Source organism: Salminus brasiliensis, chromosome 8, assembly GCF_030463535.1.
Source record: "Salminus brasiliensis chromosome 8, fSalBra1.hap2, whole genome shotgun sequence".
Lineage (NCBI taxonomy): Eukaryota > Metazoa > Chordata > Actinopteri > Characiformes > Bryconidae > Salminus > Salminus brasiliensis.
The window spans coordinates 17692930-17716911 of record NC_132885.1 but is presented as its reverse complement, the minus strand read 5'-3'; the positions used below and the strand labels follow the sequence as shown (position 1 = coordinate 17716911).

Sequence of the window (23982 nt, the reverse complement as noted above, 5' to 3'; positions counted from 1 at the left end):
GTCCTCAGATTTCATTTGAACTGCATGGCAGTGTTATCTATGAAAACTTCAACATTAACGTTAAAGCAAATGGAGCAAAAAAAAGTTCCAGTTTACTACTGAAGATGTACAACTCATTATGAGCCTCATATATGCTCCCTCACAGAGAAGCTTTTTTTTTTTTTTAATTCTAGGTAATATATAACAGACCTGCTTCTGCTGATATGATCCCCTTTAGGGCTGTGATTAGCTGAATCATGTGGATTAATAAGGGCATAGAACAAAAGCCTGAACAGAACGCACACATTGCCTTTCTACATAGGGCACCTATTAAAAACTTCTAAAAAGGACAGTTCTCACTAACTCGAGGCTAATAAGCGCGACCTTCCTCCCCAAAAAAACGAACCCAAACCGCTGACAGCAAGGACAGAGTCTCCTCAGCTCAATGGGACGCTTCGGCCTGCACAGACACAGGAACGGGTGGCGTGGGGGACGGTGTGTATGTGTGTGGGGTGGTGATGGTAGTGTGTCCCTTTCTGATCTTAAATAAGGCATGAGACTGCATTAGAGATAGCGGCAGCTCAATAATGGAGGGAGGGAGACGGAGGATGGATGAGTGCAGAGCAGAAAAGAGGGGACATGAGCAGAAAGGACAGCAGGGATCCTTCTCTCCCTCCTCTCAAGAGCATGACAGAATGAGGGTAAGAGGGCACAGGATGCTGTTAAACTGCATGCGGCGGCCTACTGTGCGAGCCTGTGGTTTGTTAAAAGCTAGTCTGTAGCACTCTTATGTATTCCAATTGATCTCTGTTTGGTATATTATTGATTGGAGTGGCATACATCGTGGTCATGCTACTTATAATTACAGTAATATTCTGGTCACGTCTAAAACAGAAGCCAGTTAAGCCTGTCTTTAAGTGTCTTCTAACATTTACTCTAAAGCAAACCATATTTACTTGTTTGTTTCTTTGACTTCTAAAGCTTTCATGTCCAAGCTCCATATTCACCGCCTCACTCTAAGAATTAAATATTATGTTCAGTAAAATTGAAAGAAATTGAGGGGGGGGGGGAAAGTACCCATCTCATTGGAAAACTGGGGGAAAAAGTACATTAGCAGAGAAACAGATGTTAACAAATGCCTGCAAGAGAGAGTATCAGCATGAAGAAGAGCGATGCCTCTCTCAGTGAGGCGAGCAGCAGAGTAAATCAGCAATCCAAGATGAATGCAGTAATGTTTCGCCCTAACAGCTCTGCGGGATTTCATTATGCTCCACAAATGGGCCTTGGGATTCAGCAAACAAAGACCTTCCTCATCTAGCTGTCACTGACAGGAGAGAAAACACTCACAGTTTGACAGATTTAAGATGAGGGCTGCAGTTCTTCTTTACATAAAAAAATATATTGCAGTGTTCTTCTATTGTAGAAGGGTAAATTAGCTGCCCATCAAATGAAAAGCAAAACTACAGTATCTATCTGAATTGGAGAGAATGTGGTTATTAAAAAAAGAAGACTATTTCAAAAAACAGGCTGTTTTAATATGGTTTAATATAAAACCTCTTTTCAAAAGAACTTAATCAGGTTAGTCAGTGGCTTGAACTTCTGGACCTGAACAAGAAACTGGACTTAATTGAGCCCCATTGTCTTATAACTGCTATTCAGGTATTCATTATTTTATAGAGTCTGCCACAAAGCTAACAAGTATGTGTGCTGCCAAAGGAAATGTCATCTTGACGTACTGTGGTCATACAGGTCATACAGACATACTGTCAAGGTCCACAGCGACGCAATATCGCTAGCGTAGCACTAGCAGCGGCTGGCTGCCAGCCTTGTACAGCATCCATAACCACAGCGTTAATATCAGGTGGCTGCCGGCCTCACCCAGCATCGCCACCGCGCTGGCCACACCATGCAAAAGTACTATTGCGGTATTAGCATCGCTGCCCATCACTGCTACCGCGGCATTAGTCCTGGGTTCTTCACATCTAAACGAATAAAATTGTGGTCTACATCTTAAGGCTCTTACCAGACAAGGTCACATGAAACGGCACATAAAACATAATACATGCAATTTTATGCAACAGAACCTTTTTAAAATAAAAAGCATAAATCCTGGTCCCAAACTTCCTGTTGTTGCAATGCCATTGACAATTGGCAAAACTGGGCTTGCTTGTTTTATCTTGTTCACAAAACACTTCACTATATTAATGTACTACATAAGAAAAAGTTAAATAAATGTTGGCATCTAGTTTATTATTTGAATAAGTTGAATTTTGTATAAATTAATTAATTTGACAAGTAATCCCAAACCTTAGAAATGGCTGTGTATGTTTAAAGGCTGCTAATCCATCCCTCTCAAATCCTTACCCGTCCAATCTCACATCAGGCAGACTCCGGTTGAGTGCAATCATGTCGCTAGCCATCAGGTTGAACTGGTTGATTTTAAAGAGTTCCTTCATCTTCTCCTGATCCTCTTTAGGGATGATCACAGCTTTTCCCATCTCTCCGGGACCCTCATGAGTACGCGACATCACCGCTGGAGGGAAAAAAAAAAAACGCGCAAATGTTTAGCTAAGCATCCACAACATTTACTCCTCGACTTCATTACCTAAGTGACAGCAGCTGTTCATTGCAATCATCATCATCATCATCATCATCCAATAAAACAACACTGGGTATTGTGGACTAGGATCACGGAGCTTTCAGAAACGGAGTGTACTGCAGCATGCAGAATGTACTGTGAGAGTGGTGACCAGCTTCCTGACTCACCGATCCATGTTATAGGATGTATCCGGCTGTCCTCGGACTACAGCTTATAACTTGGAACACTAGAACCGTCCCTAAATACTCATGGTCAGCGTATTGGTATGGGCAAAAATCACAGTCAACACTTTTGTTTATCAGATTTAGCCACTCCACATTCATTCTTAACCAATGTTACTACGTCCATCTGCATGTGCATTTAGGAGGGCCTTAGCATGGGGGACATGGGCGTTTAGCAAGCTATTTGAGTTCTCATGCAAATGGGAGAGCAAACAAACCTGGATGAACCAATCTGCTAAATGTTCTGCTAAAACAGTCATAGCTCAAGACAGAAACACATCCAACAAGCACTAAGTTTGGAGGGTATAATGGCAGTACAGTATACTGCGGTATTTCAAAATGCTGGCAGTATCTCAAAATGAGGACGATGTATGGTTTTTATTCCTGAACTACCAACAACCATTACCAGGACCGGTGAAGATTAATTGTATAATTATAATAATAGATTAAATCTTCATTAAGATTGCATATTAAATTAAATCCAATTAAATACGAACATTATTAGCATGATGCTCATAACTACAGGTTAGAATAATAAACAATGTAAACCAGTGGGCTAAATTTCATACTGGTTTAAGGTTAAACAGATGGATTTTTTTTTTATGGCACTCAATAACTCGAGTTACACGATACAGTTGGATGACGACTAAAGTAATGAGGTTATAATACAGATAAAAGTGGTTCATACCATATATGAATAACACTACACATATATATAATACTACCTGTAGAGCAGATGTGTCCAATCATAGCTGCAAGGGGCCAACATGACTGGAGGTTTTCATTCTAAACCTTCTGTATGGTTGGAATGAAAACCAGCAGTCAAACTGGTTCTTTGCGGAGAAGATTGGACACCCCTGCTGTATAGTACGAAATGAAAGATCTGAGTAAGGTGTGGTAAATAAGAGAAAGAGAGATATAGAGAAAGATAGAGCGAGAGAGAGCAAGAGCAAGGGGGCGATAGCCTCGGTGCTCTGAAGGCCTCACCCCCTGAAATTCTCCTGAAGTTCTTACTCAGAGATTCCGACCTTTTATCAACACCAGTCACTCGACTTCACTTTCTCAGACACGATTTTTTATCAACAACACTTGTGTCAGCAGCGCAGCAGTTGGTCAGAATTGCAGCTGTGTTGTGTGCCACACTGTGTGGATCTGTAGTGGATCAGTTAGCTAAGCAGAAATGAGCTGAGCGAGTGTGCTACACCCTGAGAAAAAGCCAGCTTGGTCCTTCCAGCAGTCGCTTGACTAAATCTTTCTGATTTCAGTCATCATCCTTTAAACATTTATAAGCGAGGTTTCTGTCAGCCGAACAGTTAAAACAATGTCATCATGCTAAGTAAGCTAATGCTAACCAGATTCTCTTTAACATCGCAATTGTTTAATATGTGCAGATTTTAAATTGTGCACAGTATTCACTTAGTTGGTGACGCTATATGCAAACTGAACTTCGACCTTGGACGAGAACCGCCAGTACAGTAGATACCGCCTAACCCTAATAAAAACATAGCACCTCTAAAATAGCAAAATCAATACGATTATTCTAATGAATGACATCACGACTGTGTGCGGTGGTCATGATCATGATCGGCAGGGTTAAGGGTTTGATAGCCGGGCTTGGCAAGCACTCCACTGTTGGGCCCTTGAGCAAGGCCCTTCACCTTCCCTGCTCCCCGGGTGCTTCCCTGATTGCATCGTGTGTGTGTGTGTGTGTTGGCCAAATTCCAATTGTGTCCAACACAAACGGTGAATAAGGTTGTCTGTCTCATATAAAACAAGACAAAACAATACAAGTGTTCCCCCGACCTGTTCAATATTAATCATTTAAGGTCATGGAGGCCACAACTAGACTGCAAGTGTAAGAAGATAATCATTTAACTTCAGTCTGTTAGAAGGGATGAAGCAAAAACAGCCCTAGTATCCTATAGTGCAGCCCACTGTAGTGACCTTGAGACATGAATCCCAGGAATCAAACACATATTAGAAGATGCAGAGCTGATAAAATAACAGCAAACATCCTAGTATCGTTAAATCTCATGGTTCAACGTACTGCAACTTGCACTGAATGATGTGCGGCCAATTTGAGGCTCAACTTCCTCTCCATCAGCTCTAATGACTGAAACTCATGAAAAGAGCAGCACAGTTACATGTACCAGCTACGTGTGTGTCGAACACGGTCAAATCCCCACGATTCCTTCGATTTCCATTAATGCAACTGTGTCATTAGAAGCACCCTCAAGGCCAGAAACAGCATCATCCTATAGGCTTACCACTCCATCTCTTTAATAACCTTTCACACCAAGACTAGAGGTCTGCAGGGGCCACCAAGCCCATCTGCACCAGGTCTGTTAAGAGGATTCAGCAGGAAGGCTGAATAGACGAGCAGCACATACTGAGGGCTTGACTGATTTGATGGCTTTCTCTGTTAAGAGGAGTGAGATGAACTTGCCGGTGAAAAGGGCAGAGTTGGGTTGGGTTACTCCACAAACCGCAGAACAAACATAGGCTCAGGTGGCACTTACGCAGACTCTGATCTTCATACCATACGGCAGAGATTTCAAGGGAAAATACTGTATTTCTGGGTGATCAATAGGTAGGACACACTATAGCTGCAACATAAGAATCAGCTATCTACAAAAAATCTGGAATATTGAATTATTTCATTGTACAGACAGCAAAAAAAAGAAACAAATACACTATAAGGACAAAAGTATTGGGTCACCTGCTCATTCATTGTTTCTTCTGAAACCAAGTGTATTTCCCCCCAAAAAATGAATAAATAAATAAAAACTGTGAGTAACTGTCTCTACTGTCCAGGGAAGGCTAGAAGCATTGCGGTGAGGATGTGCACTGTGTGATTGCATTTAGCAACAAGAGTGTTAGTGAGTACAGGATGTTGAATCATCACCACACCTCATCTTCAACTCCCTAACTCATCCCAAAAGTATTGGATGGAGCACAATCTTTCAAACGCAGTTTCACAGCTTAATGCTGGGAGGCTTCATACCCTTCAAGCCCCTCTTGCCCCACACTGGGGTGTCCACAAACATTCAGACATATAGCATAAGCTACTCTAAACAAACCAATACTAAAATGCTTCATTTTGAGAGAAAATGCAAACCAGGTAAATAAAATAAATAAATAATCAACAAACCGTGTGCCCTTTATTTCTCATTTCAGGCTAACCAAGTGTCAAATCATTTCTACGTGGGACGCAGAGGGATCTGATATCCCTCCACACACACACACACACACACACACACACACACACACACACACACACACACACACACACACTGCTGTCATCTTGCGTAGCAGCCACATCCAAAAATAGCGCATATTTGAGAACAAAGAGAGGGCAGAGTTTATATTATGTTATTGGAGAGAAGTCTGACTGTCTTTTTCTAGCATGCTAATATTGCTCACTTTCATTGTTAGCCAAACTCTCTGCAAAGTAAAAACTTAAGCCATAAAATTAGCGTTAAACAACAAACTTTCCAACTTTCCATCATCATGATCTTATAAATGTGTCACAATATCAAAGAACACAGAAATGTGTGAAGATTAAGAAACTGGAAGGTAACTTTTCACAAAAAAATTTAAAAATATATATATATATATAAATAAAAAAATATAAATAAATAAATAAATCAATCAATCAATCCCATAGGCGGCATAACTTTCCATCCAGATTACGAGTATGACAGAATTCAACCATGGACACACGAACACAAGACCATTAGCTGCTCTACTCTGAGGATGTTTTTCTCTTGGCTGAAAGCCTGTGTTGAATTTAGGGTGGTGCATCTGCAAAAATGACTCACAGATAAGCCCTGGCTCTGGCAGGAAACAAGTCGATGAGGTCTCAGACATCTGATATGATATTCATGTATCAGACACACACACAGCATCTCAACAGTCCTCATGAAATCTAAACCTTCAGCGAGCTGCCTCACAGCCAGGACCAAGGGAACATGCTCCAGATTTCTGTTCATTTAAATTCACTGCGATCATTACAGACTTGATCATGGTTTACTGTGGTTAAAAATAAAGTGCAGACCATATCGTAAGTTGAGTAAGGGGTCAACATAGAGGGGCCTGTCTCACTAACCAGCTTTAGCCTATACATGGTTTTGGATTAGGCAAATGTAACAATGTTTAACTAGTCTAACAAACTTTCTCTGTTAACCCAGGATTAGATTCTCAAGCCATGTTTACACTCATGTGAGAAATGTGAAATTTTTTCTAACAAAAAAATGGTGGAAGGGTCAATTGGCTTATTTTATTTATATCTTTTAAAAGGGACCAAAATAAAAAGACCAAAACTGCCGCTACTGCATTACTGCTTACTGGAGCAAAAATGATTTTATTTATTTTCCAATCTATGTATTAATTTACTCCACTAAAATCAACCTCCAAGGCCCTATTTCAGCCATCTTTAGACAAGCCAGCAACCGCAGCTTGATTTAGCGTGTGTCTTTAATTGGAGTCAGTGTGTCTTTGCTATCACACAGACGGGAAAAGTACTCCTTGCGTGGCTCGAAGCGCACAAAAGGCATGTATTAAGTCTCTTAATTAATCATAGGTGTGTTTTGGGCGTAACCTTTAAGAGCCAGGTACACTCTGACTTTGGCGGATTGCTTTTTCAATGCCGCAAAACTGGGGTTTATGCGAGTTGGGCACATGCCTGTTGACAATTCACTGCCAAGATAGCAATGAACGTCTGACTGTTGACGTCTGCCTAGGTTGTTTTTTAGTCAGCACCTGTGGTTTCCTCCACTCCCATCGGCGTAGATATATTCACAAGCACTGTTTAAAGGACGCAGGCGGAAGGCATGAAAATAAGACGGTTGGCGGGCTGTAAGATAGTAATGAGCATCGCAACACGCCTTGCGCAGGGTGTAAGAAAGGGCCCCGGGGGTCTGACTGATGCCACAATCATCATGAAGAAAAGAAAGTGACCTAAAAAGGAGTGGTATCAGATCCACCAGAAACAAGAGCTACTATATATAGAATTGCCATGGGCATGGATGCCGGTTTTGTGACAAAGTGGCTGCATAATGAAACCGACTGTTGTATTAATAACTGTTTGGTTTTTAGTTGTTCAATATTGCCAATGCATGGAGGTTTCTGCACCTCCATGTCTTGCAGCACAGTAGTCATGTTCAGTGTGTTGCACGGAAGTAGGGAGGTGAACCAGCCCAGGACAACTTTACTGGTTGTTGTACAATGAAGCAAAAAGTGGAATAAATAAATAAATAAATAAATAAATAAATAAAAATAAGTCTCCTCCAGTTCTAAAACAGGACATGCTACTTCGCCATCAGCAGCTGGAGCACGATAGAGCACAATTGGCCATGCTCTCTCCGGGTGAGTAGAAGGCACTTTCTACCCTTATCCCTCCTATTGCGATGTTGGCCGGCACAGGCGTCTGTTAGTATAGTGGAGCTGAAGACCTGGAGCTTTCCTCAGAGCGTTCAGCAACCTACCGATTCTGCATCGACTGCAATATAAAAAAGAGGAGGAGGTGGCCGGCTTTGCTTGTATTAGAGGAGAAATGCGTTAAGTCCCTACCCTCCAAGTGTCAGAAGCATCGCTAGTGCTAGGGGGAGTTACGACCTCGGTACCAAATTGGGCGAAAAAGGGGAAACAATTTGACAAACAAAATTAGAAAAAACAAACGACTTGAGGGGCAACCCTGAACCTCATGGCTCCCCAACAGCATCACACAGAACAGAGAGCATTTCAGTGCACAGCTCAGTTTTTTCCCAAAGGATAAGTGTGTAAGTGTAAATAACACTGGCAGAGTGGGAGACAGGCTCCAGAGCTTCTGTTAACTATTTGGGTCACATCTATTTTGGCTACGTCCAGAAAAATAACATTTTGCTGTTGGAAAAGTTGTGTACTTCTAAAATGGTACAATTACAGATGATGTCACAACATTAATGACATTCAAAAAAGAAAAGTTAAAGTTATTTGGCACCATTTCTATTCCCACTTTGAAGAACATCTGGTGCTATTAAAATATGTTAGAATTTGAAAATCCAAGGTTATGTTTCCCGACAGCAACTTTTTCTCTGTGGCGGATTACAAGTGCATTACATGATAAAATGAAGACATTTCAGTGCAGTATCCCAGCACTGCCTAAAGTTTTTTGCTGTTCTAGACCAATACCTCTGTGACTCCTTAGTTAAGAGAGTCTTCCCCAAAAACTTTGCGATTTAGCATACTATTCTTGTCTGCCCCAGAATCAAATCCAGCCTATCAGGAGGCATTATAACCAGTTATGCCTAACTAATCATGTGATCATGCTACAGCTTCTGGAAAATCTGAGATGATGAAATACGTTGGCCTCCCGACATCAAAACAAAACGTTCGCTCAAAATATAAAGCAGAAGCTTTGCTTTTCTATCTGCATCAAATCCCAGACTGTAACCGAAATCATGACCTAAATAGCACAGAATCTTCCACCTGGCACAGACTTGTAACAAAGGAAAACTGTGAATGGGCAACAGACTGTCACAGCTCTAAGCCCTGCTTTTCTTGGCGCGATTGCTGCTTAGACCTCATTTGCCTACTTAAATCCCTAATAGTTTTTCTGATCATTTTAAATCCTGAAGCAGACCAACACAAGCCCTCTCTTTCTGACAACTTCTTCTGACAAAATTTTGTGAACACCAAACTTCCATCAAGTAATTAGGACAGAGAACATAACAGACATTTAATATTCCTGGACCGAGATGAGCAAAAGGCTGTTTCCATTCGGCAGATGTGACCGTCCCTCATTCCAACCCGAAAAGCTGCTTATCGTGCGAGTCGTAAACCTATTTACTAGGGAGAGCATCTAAGTAAAGTGAAGGAACCAGTTGTGTTGGGGATTATACGGCAAGGAACTGGCAGCAGGCAGGCAGGCAGTCATTCATCACAACAAAGTGCATTAGCAAAGACATTGAGTCACATCGCCAGGGAAGGGTCTAAGAGATTGTACAGTCCAGAAAGGAAGAACTTGCTTAAAACTTGAAGGCAAACAGAGGGCGAGGTGGACGTCACTACTTGTAAATGTCTTTTTAAGACTGTCTAAGAGAGCGTCTAAGAGGTAGCTCACTGTGCCTTCTCAAACTACAGTGTTCAGGACACCTAGCTAATGTGAGATAAAGTAAAATCTATAAATAGTAGCAGAGAAACCTCATTTCATGCTTCGTGAACAACACAGCAGCACATTGCAACAATAACTGATTCATATTTCACAGCCATGTTTCTATGAGGCCGAAGGTTGGTGAGCAACATGCTGTATATACCGTATCAGCTCAGGCACATGATGTGCTACTGGAAACGTACACTGTGGCTCAGTTTAATGGCCAATGAATAAGCTTAGTCCAGGACTACACAGCAGTCTGAAGGGAGATTCTTCATTGAAAAACACATGTAGTCCAGGACTACCACATGTAGTCCAGAAGAGGAACCACCTGTAATAACACATTGACATTTATGGTATTTAGCAGATGCTCTGGTCCAGAGTGGCTTACAACAGTGCTTTGTTGTTCACTCAGAAAATCCCTAGATGCAAATAGGCTAGTGTCTAAAGATACCCTTGAGCTAAGATACTGCCAGAAGACAAGAGTGAGTGCTGAGAACTAGACACAAAAACACACTATATAGAGTCAAGACAGGGAAATTAAGACAAGAGATAAGATTAGTGTTTATTTAAATGGTTTTTACAAGAGATGACTCTAAAGCTTGAAGGATGGCAGGTCAGGCCAAGATGTACCTGATTTAGTATAATGGTGAAATCAATGGTATATCAAGGGAGATCCTGAAATCACGAAATGGGTGGCCAGGTGTCTAACTTTGACATACAGTGAAGTTGAAAGCTGAGGGTCATCCCAACATCCCAAGTTCAACTTTCTTTACAACACTGTGTTATTTTTTTGTTTTATACCGTTTTAAAGTACAACAATGAAAGGAGCACCATGCAAAAGTTGGCTTTATTTTATTATTTTGAAACTACAGGTGGAAATAAAGGATTAAAAAAATGGTTTTATCTTTAACACAATAACATTTGAAAAATCAGATCATGTTTTATAACCTTAACTATTAACAATAACAAAAATTATGATACAGTTAGGCTTATTTTGTGCAATATTTTGTCATTTGCCATTTACATTTTTTTCTTTATTAAAGTGTACTTCCAGAGGCTGCTGACAATAAGGTAGAGTGCCGCTGTTTACCAGTTTCTACAGCTTTTCTACTTTTGCACATATACACAGTTTCATCGATGCCCTCAAACCAGTTTTTGTAAACATAAGACGAAACCCCCAAAAGACCGACTTTAATCACAATGGTCTTTGTGTCCCTGTCACAATTTACTTAATTCTCCTCTTCATGGTTTATAGTTTGTGCTGCTAGGGTGAGACAAAGCTTTCTAGTTTTTTGTCTGGCTCAAAGCAAATAGTGTCAGCAAGGAACCCAGCCATCTGAAGAACCACCTGTCTAGTTAGCTTATAACCAACATCAGGTGCTCTGTTGCATGCTGTGGAAATACTATATGGAGAGCACTAATCAGTGCTCGTTTCCACTGAGAGATGGAGACTTGTGCAAGTTCTGGCTACAAGCGATGTGGTACCATGAACATGGTGGTATACAAATACAACAATAATAGAAAAACATCATTGAGAGTCTGCAGGGATTCCTTTTTGGCAGCATATTTCTAGGGGCTAATCTGAAACCAGGAATTGTGCCTTCTGCACTTCCCAGTTGGGACGGGACCCAGCTTGTTGAACCGGCACAATATGGCTCAGATTAATTGGTTACAAATGCCAATCAGAAAACTGAACAGCAGACAATCACACAGCCTGTGGCTGCCAATGTGGTTACCAGATTAAGAATGGCAATATTTTCATGGAAGAAATGACTTTATAGTTTGCTACTATTCTGAATGTTGATTATGCCCATAATTGTGTCTGATCTTAATTACAACAACGAAAAGCTAGGTATGACTACTCCAGACACAGTGGATGAATACGCTTTGTACCTTTGCATACTAAAATGACATATTTTAGGTTCCTGTGATCTTTTGTGATCAATGGTGTGGGAAAAACATAAGTCCAGTTTTGTTTGTGTTAGCAAAAGCGTATGTGTAATATAGTATAAAGTAAATTAAGAAAATGATAGGGAAATTGATAAGAAATTGATTGAGGTCTGAGGTCCTATATAAATAGGAAATAAGGTGAACTCCTTCCTTCATTAACTCTAATCCACTCCCCTCGCTGAAGACATCTCATTTCTCAGTGAAATCGGGCCTTTATTTTAAGGTTTTTCGCTCATTCCCTTTGTGCACCTTCGCTTTATTTTTAAATGGCCCGAATTTCATCAGCTGTCCACAAAAGAGAACCTAAAACCTAAAAGAGCTACAGAGAGAGAATGACAAGCACAGTAAGGTTGAACTGACCTCTGAGAGCAGGCAGGAGGGAGCGGTCCTTCCTGTCATCGCATTTGTTACATTCGCTGAAGTAGAGCAGCAGGAAGACGTCCACCAGCACCCAGACCAGCGAGGTGGTCAGCACCACCTTACAGTACATGAAGCGCCGCATGAGCCTTGAGAGGCGTCAGGAGCCCAGAGTGAGACTAGATAGAGGGAGAGAGGATCGACCAGGCAGCGCAGGGGCGATACAGCAGCACGCAGAGGGGGCCCTCATCCCACTGAAGAAGAAAAGCACAAGATCCATGTATTAGCCTTGACACGGTCGAATAGTGATGGGTTATACTGAAAGGAGCAAATCACACACAGCCAATTGAATTTTCTGGAGCACATAAAGCTTTTCTGGCTCAAACATGGGTCACTTTTCCCTGAGAAGAAATTCATATTAAACCTAATTACAAAATCCTGCTTGGCCTCAGAAACAAAGCACTAAACACGTCACTCAGATTTGGATTCCCTTCGGTGTCACAGAACAACTCATTAGAATTATACCATCTTTCTATATGTGGGTTCCATATGTGGCTCCATCCACAGCTTTTTACCTTACAAGTGCCAGACCTGTTAGCGTTACATTGAAGCTAAGAGCTAATCTCTGTTATTGGCTGCACAGACCAGCACAAATCGCTGCATCACCCTGCTCAGCATCAGAGGACAGAAGAGCTGAGTGGAGAGAGTTTATTCTTGATGTCCCAGCTACAGTGGGTACAAACCTGTAGGTGTGTGCTAAACACTGCCCGGCTGTTTTTAATGACCTGGGTCAGCACAATGCAGAACCAGAAGCAAAACGTGTCTTACAAGAGGGATTATTTTGCTAGCTGTGTGTGTGTGTGTGTGTGTGTGTGATTTTTAGGCCGTGTAGCATGTGCCAGCGCTAGCAGATGTTGGAATGAATTTTCTATAGAATTTTTGTGGCTGCAGGGTCTCAAATAGCATTAACACTATTAGCCTGTTTGTTGAATGTTTCGGACGATGAAGATGTGAGAGTGAAATGACAATGTCTTACAACTGGTTGTCACAAAGCAACTTCACTGAATCAGTAATCAGTACAAGAGATCAACAAGACATAAAAACCTAAGACCCCCAGTGAGCAAGCCAAAGGTAACAATGGCATAGAAAGACTCTTTCAGATCTGATGGATGAAACCTTGGGAGGAAGAAAGACTCAAAAGGGGGACCCATCCTCCTCTGATCAGAACTATTTATAAATTATTGATAAAAAGGTCACTGTAATCACAGCATAAGAATGTTCTACTGTTCTGGTGTGCAAAATGATCATAATGCCATAATATTCAATAATCATTATATAGTATAAATAACACAATCATAGTAGTGGTGGTAAGCGTAATGAGAGTAATGAAGATTAGTGGTGGTAAGAACAATAGTGGCAGATAGTGAAGAGTCCATGTAGATTTTAACATCGCCATTAGACAAATAGCAGTGGCAGGAGGGTGGGCAGCTAGTCTGACGTGGGTGGCAGGAGTACCTTGTGGCCAGTCTGGTGGGTGGCAGCTAGGTAGCCCTGTTTTGCATTCTGTAGGTATGTATCATATGTTCAGAAAATGTTTTGGTATGGGTATGTTAGCATCAGGCTGTGTGTTCTCCAGCATTCATTCACTTGGTTCATTTGCTTATAGTGTCTGGCGACCATATTAGAGAAAGGGGGGCTAGGAGGTGCCTGTGTGTGTGTATGATTAGAGAGCTGGAGAGAGAGATGGAGAGAGAGAGACTGAGTGCTGCAGTAGAGGAAGCTGTCGTAGTGAAAATCTCCACTTATGCACATTGTGGTCGACAATGACTTTAATAACGGAGGGTGCTACATTATGTTAACAGACCTGGCCCTAGAGCAAACTGAGGGTTGTATAGCTGCAGTAATGCAATCAGTTATTTATATGAACTGATTTGCTGTAGTGCTGCTGAACTGAACATGCTGGCCTCTATACCGGAACGATTAGCATTGAAGTAGTGTCTCTTCAAAATCACTCTGAAGCAGCTTGTTTGTTAGTTTCGCCAATAATGTTATTCTTGCTTCACTAGACTTTGTTGCTGACTTGTCAATCTCAAGGTCATAGCTATAGATGTGGATGAATACCTCTGACAATTATTAGGAAAAACCATGAATTGTGAACATCTTTAGCAACCATGTAAAAACCATGTAGCAACCAGGAGAATTGATTAAAAATTCAATAAGGTCCCGTTAGAGAACATTTCCTAAAGCTAAGGTCCAGAACATTCATTATGATTCAGTGCCATATCCTGTATATTGAAGCAGCCTAGTAGATACATCAACATTTTATGTAGTTAACAATAGACTGTCAAATCAAATTACTCTTACAGTTAGAATTCAGTATATTTTAGCAATATTTATTGCCAGTTTTCACTGCCAGTCACACCGAACTGGATGAATTTTAAAAAACAGATACGCTCAATAAAATAATCTCAAAATGTAACAAAATAAAACAAAATGCTTTTGAAAAAATATGCATCTTAATAAAGCGCTCTCTTAGTGCCGCTTGACGTTACTGCTATTAATAATCGCCCACATATAAACATATGAGGCATACTGGTCTGAAACTGCCTGTGGGGAAAATAACCATGTACCAGTCTGTTCGATCTTCATTAAAAGCTCTTTTTTTCTTCATTAAAAAGCTCCACTTTTCACTTTTTACAGTACTCTTCTCTTTTTCCCCATATAAGCACCACTCACCGAGTCGCTATGATCATCAGCAGTGGTGCCATGTGTGATATTTACAACACACGCCATTGGTGTGTTAGTTACCTGAGCCGCTAACCCTGTACTGTAAAGGCTAGAAAAGTTACGCCGGTTAAAATAACCAGTAACAAATCGGTTACAGGTCCTGGTTCAGATAGCACAATGTCTGGACCACCCATTCTGAATCTCAATCATAGGCAAAAGATTGCAGAGGGTGAGGTGGAAGGTTGAGCACTACAACCAGCTATTCTGAACAGCGCTTCAGTTTAAAAAATAGCTCATTGTAAATACATCCAGCATGACAAGTCTTTCTTTTCTGGTATCAATAGTAGCACCTTGAGCCTCAGACGATCCTGAGCATCAAAATCAGGCTATGATGCTTTAACACACAAACAACCCACTACCCCACAAACACTTAGCTAACAATGACTGGGTCACACGGTGTGTTGTATCAGGTTAAGTTTTTAGAGGGCTGGATCAGATTCATCTCAGAGTGTAAACTGTTATATTGAATGAGACAATATATAATATTGTATAATCCATAATATATATCAGTTTCAAAACCAGAAAAGTGGTATTGCGGCATCGCTATCGGAGCCTGAAAGACATTGTGCTTATTAACCAATATCTTCCAAGAAATTTGTTCTTGTGGAAGGTCCTAATAAAAATTCTATGTCAGATTCATGAAGTGTTTTAAACCACAGAATTGTTCTCAGCTATGCTCCTGTAATGATGGCTCCCCTGGTCCCAAAAAGAAAACATTGGTAAAAAGTCAGAATCTTTGTGAAAAACTGTGTAACTGGGTTGTAAGAAGAAATTTGAGCTTAAGAACAGTTGGTGAATAAGGCCCATTGCTCTCTTGTTACAAGCTATACACTGATTTTATTAGACACTGATTTTATCAGTGTTGTTGGGGCCGATACCGATCACTGACTGTTGTTTAGCATGATCAGCTGTTCACAGATACCGACAGAGGCCCACATTAAGCTCTCCAGACACATTTGGCAATGCATCATCGTGCAGGGCTTCTGTAATGTCCCCTGCATCGTCTCTCAAGATAAAATGTAGTTCAATGTGTGAAATCAACCACATTTAAAACATTGTCCACTTCCGAGCACCAGCTGAGAGAGCCTGTAAATTCCCATGCAGAACTGCACTGTGGAGCTCCAAGTGTGGTCAGTGGTGTTCGTTAGCTCTGCTGATACTCACTGTACTGGGCTGAGTGGTGTACTTTCAGAGTGTCTCTGGTTAGTGGTCATTCTTTTTCTCTGCTTCTTCCACGAGGCATTGGTTTAACACATTCTACAAAAATGAGTCAGATATAGTAAAAACCATAGACGTATAAATGCCTACGGTACAAGCCACCAGACTGGCTCCACATACAGAGCAGATTTCTACACTGGCTTTAACGGCATTTTGCAGCTGTGTGTGAGGTCTGTACATCTAGTGTTGGAATTGCGGGATCCTGTGAGCTCTTGCAACACTGCAGCGACTTGCAAAATATGTATATATATATATATATATATATATATATATATATATATATATTTTTTTTTTTTTTTTTTTTTTTTTTTTACCATAAATAAGGCTCAATCACTAATCTCATCCTGGCAAAGCCAAACATCTCACAGCCCCTGACCTTGAATTAGGAGAGAATTTTGTTTAACGAAGTAGAATCATTGTACATGTGATCACAAACACAGTCAACTTCTGACCGAGTGTAAAGAGGACAGCGAGGTCAGTCTGCACTGGTCATTTTAAGCCCTACCTCCAGGTCCTCTGGGAGGGAAATCTAATAATCTAATTTCCTTCTTGTGCTCTCTCAATTCTCTCTCCTCCTGTGCTCTTGCGCTAATTAAAAGAGATAGGCATATTATTTAAAGAATTGCATTTAAATTGCAGCAGAACTCCTGTGGCAATTTGAAAACTTGAAAAAATAAGCACCTCAGACAATTATGTGTCTCACACAAACACACAGCCACACACTCGCACACTCCGACTCAGACTTCAAATCTGATCCTGCTTGTTTCTCTGGCCATCTGTTTGGCTGCCCGGTGCCGTGTACGGCTGTAGTGCCACCAGCCATGCCATAGGCTGAGGCTGTACTCCTGAGTCCCTGCCGAAAAAAAAGGCAGGGTTATTAGAGCAGCCATCTGCATGGATGGGCTTTCACTGTCTGCTGAGCACACTCGCACAACAGCACTGACCTGCACTGCGATCACAAATCACACTGAACATTTCAGCTCACGGACGGCTTTTCAAACGGCTCTACTAAGGATGTTCGTCCTTGGCATTTTCTGCACTATACCAATGAACAAGAACGCTTGCTCAGAGTATCATAAGGATGAGCGCCTCACGTTTCTCACAAGCTTGCTAATAAACTCCTTAACCCCTAAAGTACTGGAGTACTTCACAGCTGAAATGATTTTCCATGATTGCAAGTACTTAATTGACAGTGAAATTGGAAAAAGAAATAGCAGTGAATAGCAGACGTCATTAAAAGGCCTCAGCGAGAGTTTTTTTTAGACTGGTTATTGAGCTACAATACAGCTGGATCCCTTCAGTTACTTATGTCACACTCGCAAGTGTTTTCTGACTACTCTGCGGTTGCACTGTAATGCTCAAGGGGGGGTGCTTAATCTTCACATCACACAACTTATTATCCAGAGCGTGCGTGCTATCAAACTGCAATCCTTGAGGGCCACGCGGTTGTACATTTTTAACACATTTTAGTCACGTCATTAGCTAATTACCATGCTGTCCGTGAGTCCGGCCTAGGAAAAAGCTCTAAACAGTACAGTCGTGCAGGATTAGAGCTTAATACCTGCACTGGACAGCAAGAGAGCACTGTCTACATGAATTTGTTTCAACCCTGTAAAATTTCACTAATGAGCTCTCCACCTTAACAAAGACGGCAACCTAATTAATACTATCAGGAACTGTAAACACAGGTTTGGAACCAATACATATACACACTGTGGGCTTTGGTGGAGGAGGAGGAGTACCCAAGAGTGGCAATTAACATACTTCTTGATTTCCCAACATTATGTTCGCAACAGTCCCCCTTTTGTTTCGCTTCTGCCCGACATTGTTATGCAGTCAGCACAGCCGCCAGCAGATGGAAAACCAATTATGCTTTCAAACTTTTCCAACGTTGAGGAGCGGGGGGCCATATTCTGTGCTTTTGTTTCTATTCTAATCCGTTTCCGTTGTTGTAATCCACTACACTTTAATATTTTTTGGACTTTAGAGTTTCATTAAGGTGCAAACTAGCCCGAAGGCCTTATCCTTCTAATCTTAAATGGGAATCATTTCATTTACATACTGTTGGTGTACCGTTACCATGTTTCTGAGACCCCCGAAGCCAGTACAATTGGTTTCCTGTAACTCAAACAACCTGAAAACTGCATTGACTAAATATTAATTAAGAGGGCACTTGCTCGGCGCATGCTCAATCGCTGCCGAAGAGTCAACAAGACCTTTTTAAATTTGCAAGCAATGCGACTCCACGATGAGATGCTCTTATAGTAATCTACTGTGACACACAGTTTCATTTAGCAATTAAGAATTTCGCAATCTGCCTTCCCATATTAGCAACATGGTCGAATACAAAAAGCAATTAAAATAACAATAATTAAAAAATTCAACCTTGGTCCCAATCTGATGCAGAGAGTCAGTGTACCATCACACCTCATCGTACCTCACAAAAGGTTTCGTAATTAATAGATGATTTTAAATGCAAAGCAGAAACGTGCAATTCATGTGGACCTTCAGGGCAAAGGTTTGACTGCCCACTACTTTAACTATGTCTACATTAGGCCTTTAGGCTGGATTTAAAAAAAAAAAGAAAACAGTAAATGGAGAAGAACCTGGTTAACAACCTAAATTGATGTCCTCCCATTAACTATGGTCAAAGTTCACGAGTTCAGGGCTGTTACACAATAAAGAGGAGCACTGCCCCACACGGAAAGAGAAGCTATGCTGTGAAGAATCTTTTAAAAGACTTAAAAGATCCTTCTTTTGATTAAGCGGTTCTTCACACCTACACATCTCAATTGCACAAATGGTCCTTAACAGAACCAAAACTGCTTCTTCTACGACCTCGCTCCACTCAAACCACCTTTTGCAGCACCTTTATTTTTAAGCGTGCAGAGAAGATTCAGGGGGTTATAAAGGTCAAGACAGTTTATGACTTCTGAGCCAAAATATGATCATTTTGCCTACCTTCTCAAACTGTTATCCTCTGTAGCCTGTGTGTGTACTTGCTCTATTTACTGATATGCATGTTTTTCCTCTCACAAAAATGCTCCGAACCATACAGCAGTTTTGTCTGCTTTTCGTTCCATTTGCTTAGAGATGCTTGACCTCATCTTGTCGACATAAAAAGCGCTGCATGTCTGATATACTGTGTTTATATTTATACACATAAAAACATAGTAGAGCATCATATACTGAAGTGTAGGGCCAAAAGCACAAGCCTACATAAAGTATCTACAATCATCACACTTGGCAGTGCGCTTGCTGGGTAGCAAAGAGAGCATCTTTATGTTCAGGCAGTAAGGTCAGTCTCTGTCTCAGTCCCAGTCCCAGTCCCAGTCTCAGTCCCAGTCTCAGTCCCAGTCTCAGTCCCAGTCTCTGTCTCTGTCTCAGTCTCTGTCTCAGTCTCTGTCTCAGTCTCTGTCTCAGTCCCAGTCTCTGTCCCAGTCTCTGTCCCAGTCTCATTCCCAGCCCATGGACAGTAGTGCACAACTCAAGTGGCGCTCATAGCTCATATACACACGTCTTCAGGTTTTCAGGCATGACATCACCAGACACGCATTCATTTCTGAAACCGCTACTAATAGCATAGTCTTATATACACACACACACACACACACACACACAGAGAGAGAGAGAGCAGAAGCATTTCCTAAGGCTGCCTGCCCGCCTGCTTTTACCGCAGACAGCTCATATTTTAATAGCCAGCAATTAATCAAACGACCGTGACACACTTACTGAATAAAGTCTGTGGCTGAATGACAACTCGAGGTCCTGGTAGTCCTGCTCGTCAGCCAGCAACGTGTTGCATTGGGATGCCTTCTCCTAATTAGAAATCGCTGTCAGATGGCCGTGGGTGCCCTGCTATCATCGCGATAATCCCAGAGGAGGAAAGCATAGCTCAGGTCACGTAGCTTCCACCACCGTAGAGCTACCGCGGATAGCTGCACATGCAGGAAGGCTTGCCGTGTGTTGATTATGTCTCTGAAGCTGAAATGGCTCGCTAATAGACAGTGTCAGCTTCATCTAAGTGGCTAGCGTTACCTCGGATGCTCGGTGCTGCTGGCTACATGCCCTTGCATGCTTTAGATGCATTCATTCCTCTTCTCAACCGAGGACCTTCCTGCGGTAAGAGGTCGCAGAGCAGCCGAATGGATGCTCGTCGCCCACAGGATTGATATGCACCACGGAAACGCAGGATATGCCCATGCACTGGGTTTGTAAGGCAGTAGTGGAGAGACAGCTAACCCTAATGGATGGAGAGGGAGGAGAAACGATTGAAAAAACTGCCTCGCGCACCGGCCGCGCTCTCTGATTGGAGAATAGGTGCGCCCGTCATGACGTCAGGGCGCAAGTGCACGCCGGACGCAGGCAGCTTCTATAAGGGCAGGTTATCCACATTTACGCAGACAGGACTGGGTTCGGGATGGAAAATATGGCAAAAAAAAAAAAAAAATAGATGAGGGTTGGGTGTTGAGGTACAAAAAATAAAAATAGTGATATTTAAAGACATTTAAATTGTGTGGTTGGGTGGTGTAGTTGGTCACTTGCCTTCCCCTTGGCAGACTAGAGTGCAGGTCCCTAGGTGGACAAGCACCCTACACCGATTAGAGTCCCTGAGTAAGACTCCTAACAACTACATTCACCTGCCTGTGTAACGTGAAGGTAATGATAAAGTACATTTTCATGTTCATCCCAATATTTTTGAAGTGACGTCTAAATGCACCAATAGCAGCAGATATTGCTGAATATCTAAATATTATGGCATAATTGGTGCAGTGATATTTTCATAATTTGCAGTTCCTTGTAATGAAATATGCAGTTGATCAGTGTGCTTTAATTAACACAGTATAATTAACATGATAGATAATTGTTTTGTTATATTGCCCACGTTTAATCACAACACACAGTAAATAGGTAAGGGAACATACCTCAAATTCCAACTGAGAAAACTCTGGAGGTTTTTCAAAAGATAATAATTTATTAATAGTAAAATCTAATCAATTTCTTTTGGTTATTTTAAGGAGGTATTCAGGAATGGGCCATAAAAAGGTCATTTTAAAAATACCTTAAAATCTGTAGTGGTGTAGAGTAGTTTATATGGCGGCACATAGGCAGTTTCAGGAGTATACTCTACATTAAATCAAGCAGTGGATGATAACTGGTGTGTAAGATGAGACAACACGAAATGAGCTGGACTGACTTTGCCCTTTTAACCATACAGAATTGCTATAGTGGTGCGAGGCAAGAGACGAAGGGCTACACTGTACACAGGTACATTTTAAACGTTTATCAGCCAGAGTGTTGTAACACATTGCTATAAAATAAATAGTTGACGGCAGAACTAGAAACCCTTTGTAAGTGGGAATTGGTAAAAATTGCTCAACAAAAACTCTTATCTGGCTATAAACTGCATTTACAAGCTGTGATACCTGCCAAAGAGGGTGTTACTAAGTATTGACCATGCAAGGTGCCCTTATGTTGCTTCATGCCATTTTCCTTTTTTTATTTTGAAACTGTAAAAGGTGACAATAGAAAGGTAACCTTGCTTATAATGTCATTTATTTTACTCTCAGTAACAGGTATTTTAACCAGTAGTGCCCAAACTTTTGCATGACACTTTAGTTGCGATTTAGAGCAGTGTTTCTCAACCCTGATCCTGAAGGCACCCTGTCCAGCACATTTTAGTGGATTCCCTGCTTTAACACACCCCTGCAACTCTGAAAGGGCTTGTTAATGAGCTGATTAGTTGAATGAGGTGTGTTGGGAGCAGAGAGAGCACTAAAACTGTGCAGGATAGGGAGCCTCCATGATCATGGAGGACCTGATCACTAGTTGAGATTACTGAAGAAACTCAAGAAAGTTGCATATGTTATCCAGAAGAATATAATGCTCTATTACTAAGAATTTGTCATTTTTAATACCTTATCTGACACCCAACATGTACAATAGCTTTTTGATAAACATTTTGATCAGTCTGCCATGAAATATCAAGGATATGCATAAAAGGAACCTGTAAAGCAAATCAGACCAACCAGGACACTGATAAGCACTGCATCCGATTCAGCTAGTCAATCACAGTGCTGGCTATCGCTAGCCAATCGTAGATCTGCATTCCCTCAGTTAATCAGGATACTATCAGGTCAGGATACTAGCAGCCAATCAGAGGGCAGGATTAAAATGGCAGGCCTCTAGGGAAGTACATTGAGAAAAAATGACTTGCCTTGAAAAATGACTTGACTGCACATTTTCATATATGAATATAGTTTCAGATATTAATAGAAATTTTGAGGAAGTAAATTTTAAGATGCTAAGTCAATTTATTGCCAGAGGGAAAAGAAAATGTAGGTTCTAGAGGGATAAACATGATTAGTAAAACAAGAGTATGAGACAGATCTAAATAAGGGGAAGCTACAATTCCTAACCAGTGCTGAACGTATGCATTAACAACCTCAACCTAACCCCAGAACAAAACTCATTACATGTAGTCTAGTACATGCAGTCTAGTACACCAAATCCTCAGAGCCACTCAGAGGTACTGCCACTACTAATACATCATATGCCAGCATGCAGAATATGAGGGATATTTTATTATTAAAAAAAATGTTTTATATTCTTTGTTACAGCTTACAATAGATGTTATCCATCACACACACAAAGTTGCTCTTATGCATAAACTGTGCGTCTCCTTTGTCTTTGCTGTTTTCCTTATTCTGTAAAGTTTTTGAGGGATTTTAGCAAGAATTTACATAAAAATACTACTAGCTTAATGTACGTGTATAGACGATTTGTTGGCTAGAGTGTTGTGAAATGAACTTTCAGATTAATGTTGTGTATCATAGCTTATTTGGGTGGTGTTGGGGTGCTGTTAAATGTAGATGTTATGTTGGGATGTTGCAGAACAGTCAAGATAGAGTATAGATTTTGTATAGTATAAGTTTTGTACCTTTGTTATAAAGCAGGTTGTAGGCTTTCAGGTTATAGGTTTGTGTGTTTCAGGAATCCAGTCCTGTAATGCAGACACACACTGCCATCTGCTGGCGGACTGGATTTATGCATTTTTATGTAACGCTGCCATCTGCTGGTCACTGTGTAAAGAAATATCATTTTAAATAGGCAGAAGGCAGAGATCAATGAGGTGGTATGGGTTTTCATTTCAGGTGAGAAAGGTAGTGAGTCTGAAAAAAGAACGCAGAACAAAAAGCTGGCTGTGTGTGAACAGATGTGTGAACAGAGCTGTGTCATTAAACTGCTATTCTCTGATTCAGTATGAAGCCAATGTATCATCTGAAGTGGTGAAGTGGGTGACAGCTAGAGTTTGGCAAGTTCAAAGTACCTAATTGTAGAAATTAGACACTTTTTTTAATGGGGCTAAAGTGTAAGCTTGGCTTTGGATTTAAATGTGTCCTAGAATGGAAGTGAATTTATCTTGGCATAGTTGAATAATACACCGCCGTCTCTGCATTGAAAAGAAAATCTAACACAACCAAAACAGGGCAGGAAAGCAGGCCAATTCCAAAACCTAAAAACTGTACCAGTCTCACCATATTTACACCCCCAAAATGTACCTACAACCAGCCTACTAGTGAAAGCTCTGTTAGCTCTAGTCAAAGCTGCAACATGGAAATGGGTAACGGTCACTTCTGGAAAATATGGTGTTTTTAATACTTGCAGTTTTGTTCACATCTTTCTATAGGATGGCCTTCAACGCCAGACTCTGCTAGTTGTCATGGCCGCAGCTT

General features: G+C 41.1%; 1 protein-coding gene across 1 annotated transcript in view; it reads right to left on the bottom strand.

Moving 5' to 3' along the window:
- galnt13 (polypeptide N-acetylgalactosaminyltransferase 13) overlaps nt 1-20486 on the bottom strand; it is a 55107-nt gene extending 34621 nt beyond the window's left edge. The window contains exons 1-3 of the mRNA XM_072685894.1: nt 19979-20486; nt 12245-12495; nt 2344-2512 (exon numbers count right to left, since the gene is read on the bottom strand). Of these exons, the coding sequence (XP_072541995.1) occupies nt 2344-2512; nt 12245-12386 (311 nt within the window). The 5' untranslated portion in view covers nt 12387-12495; nt 19979-20486. The remainder of the gene's footprint in view (nt 1-2343; nt 2513-12244; nt 12496-19978) is intronic.
- Between the last annotated feature and the right edge of the window lie 3496 nt (nt 20487-23982).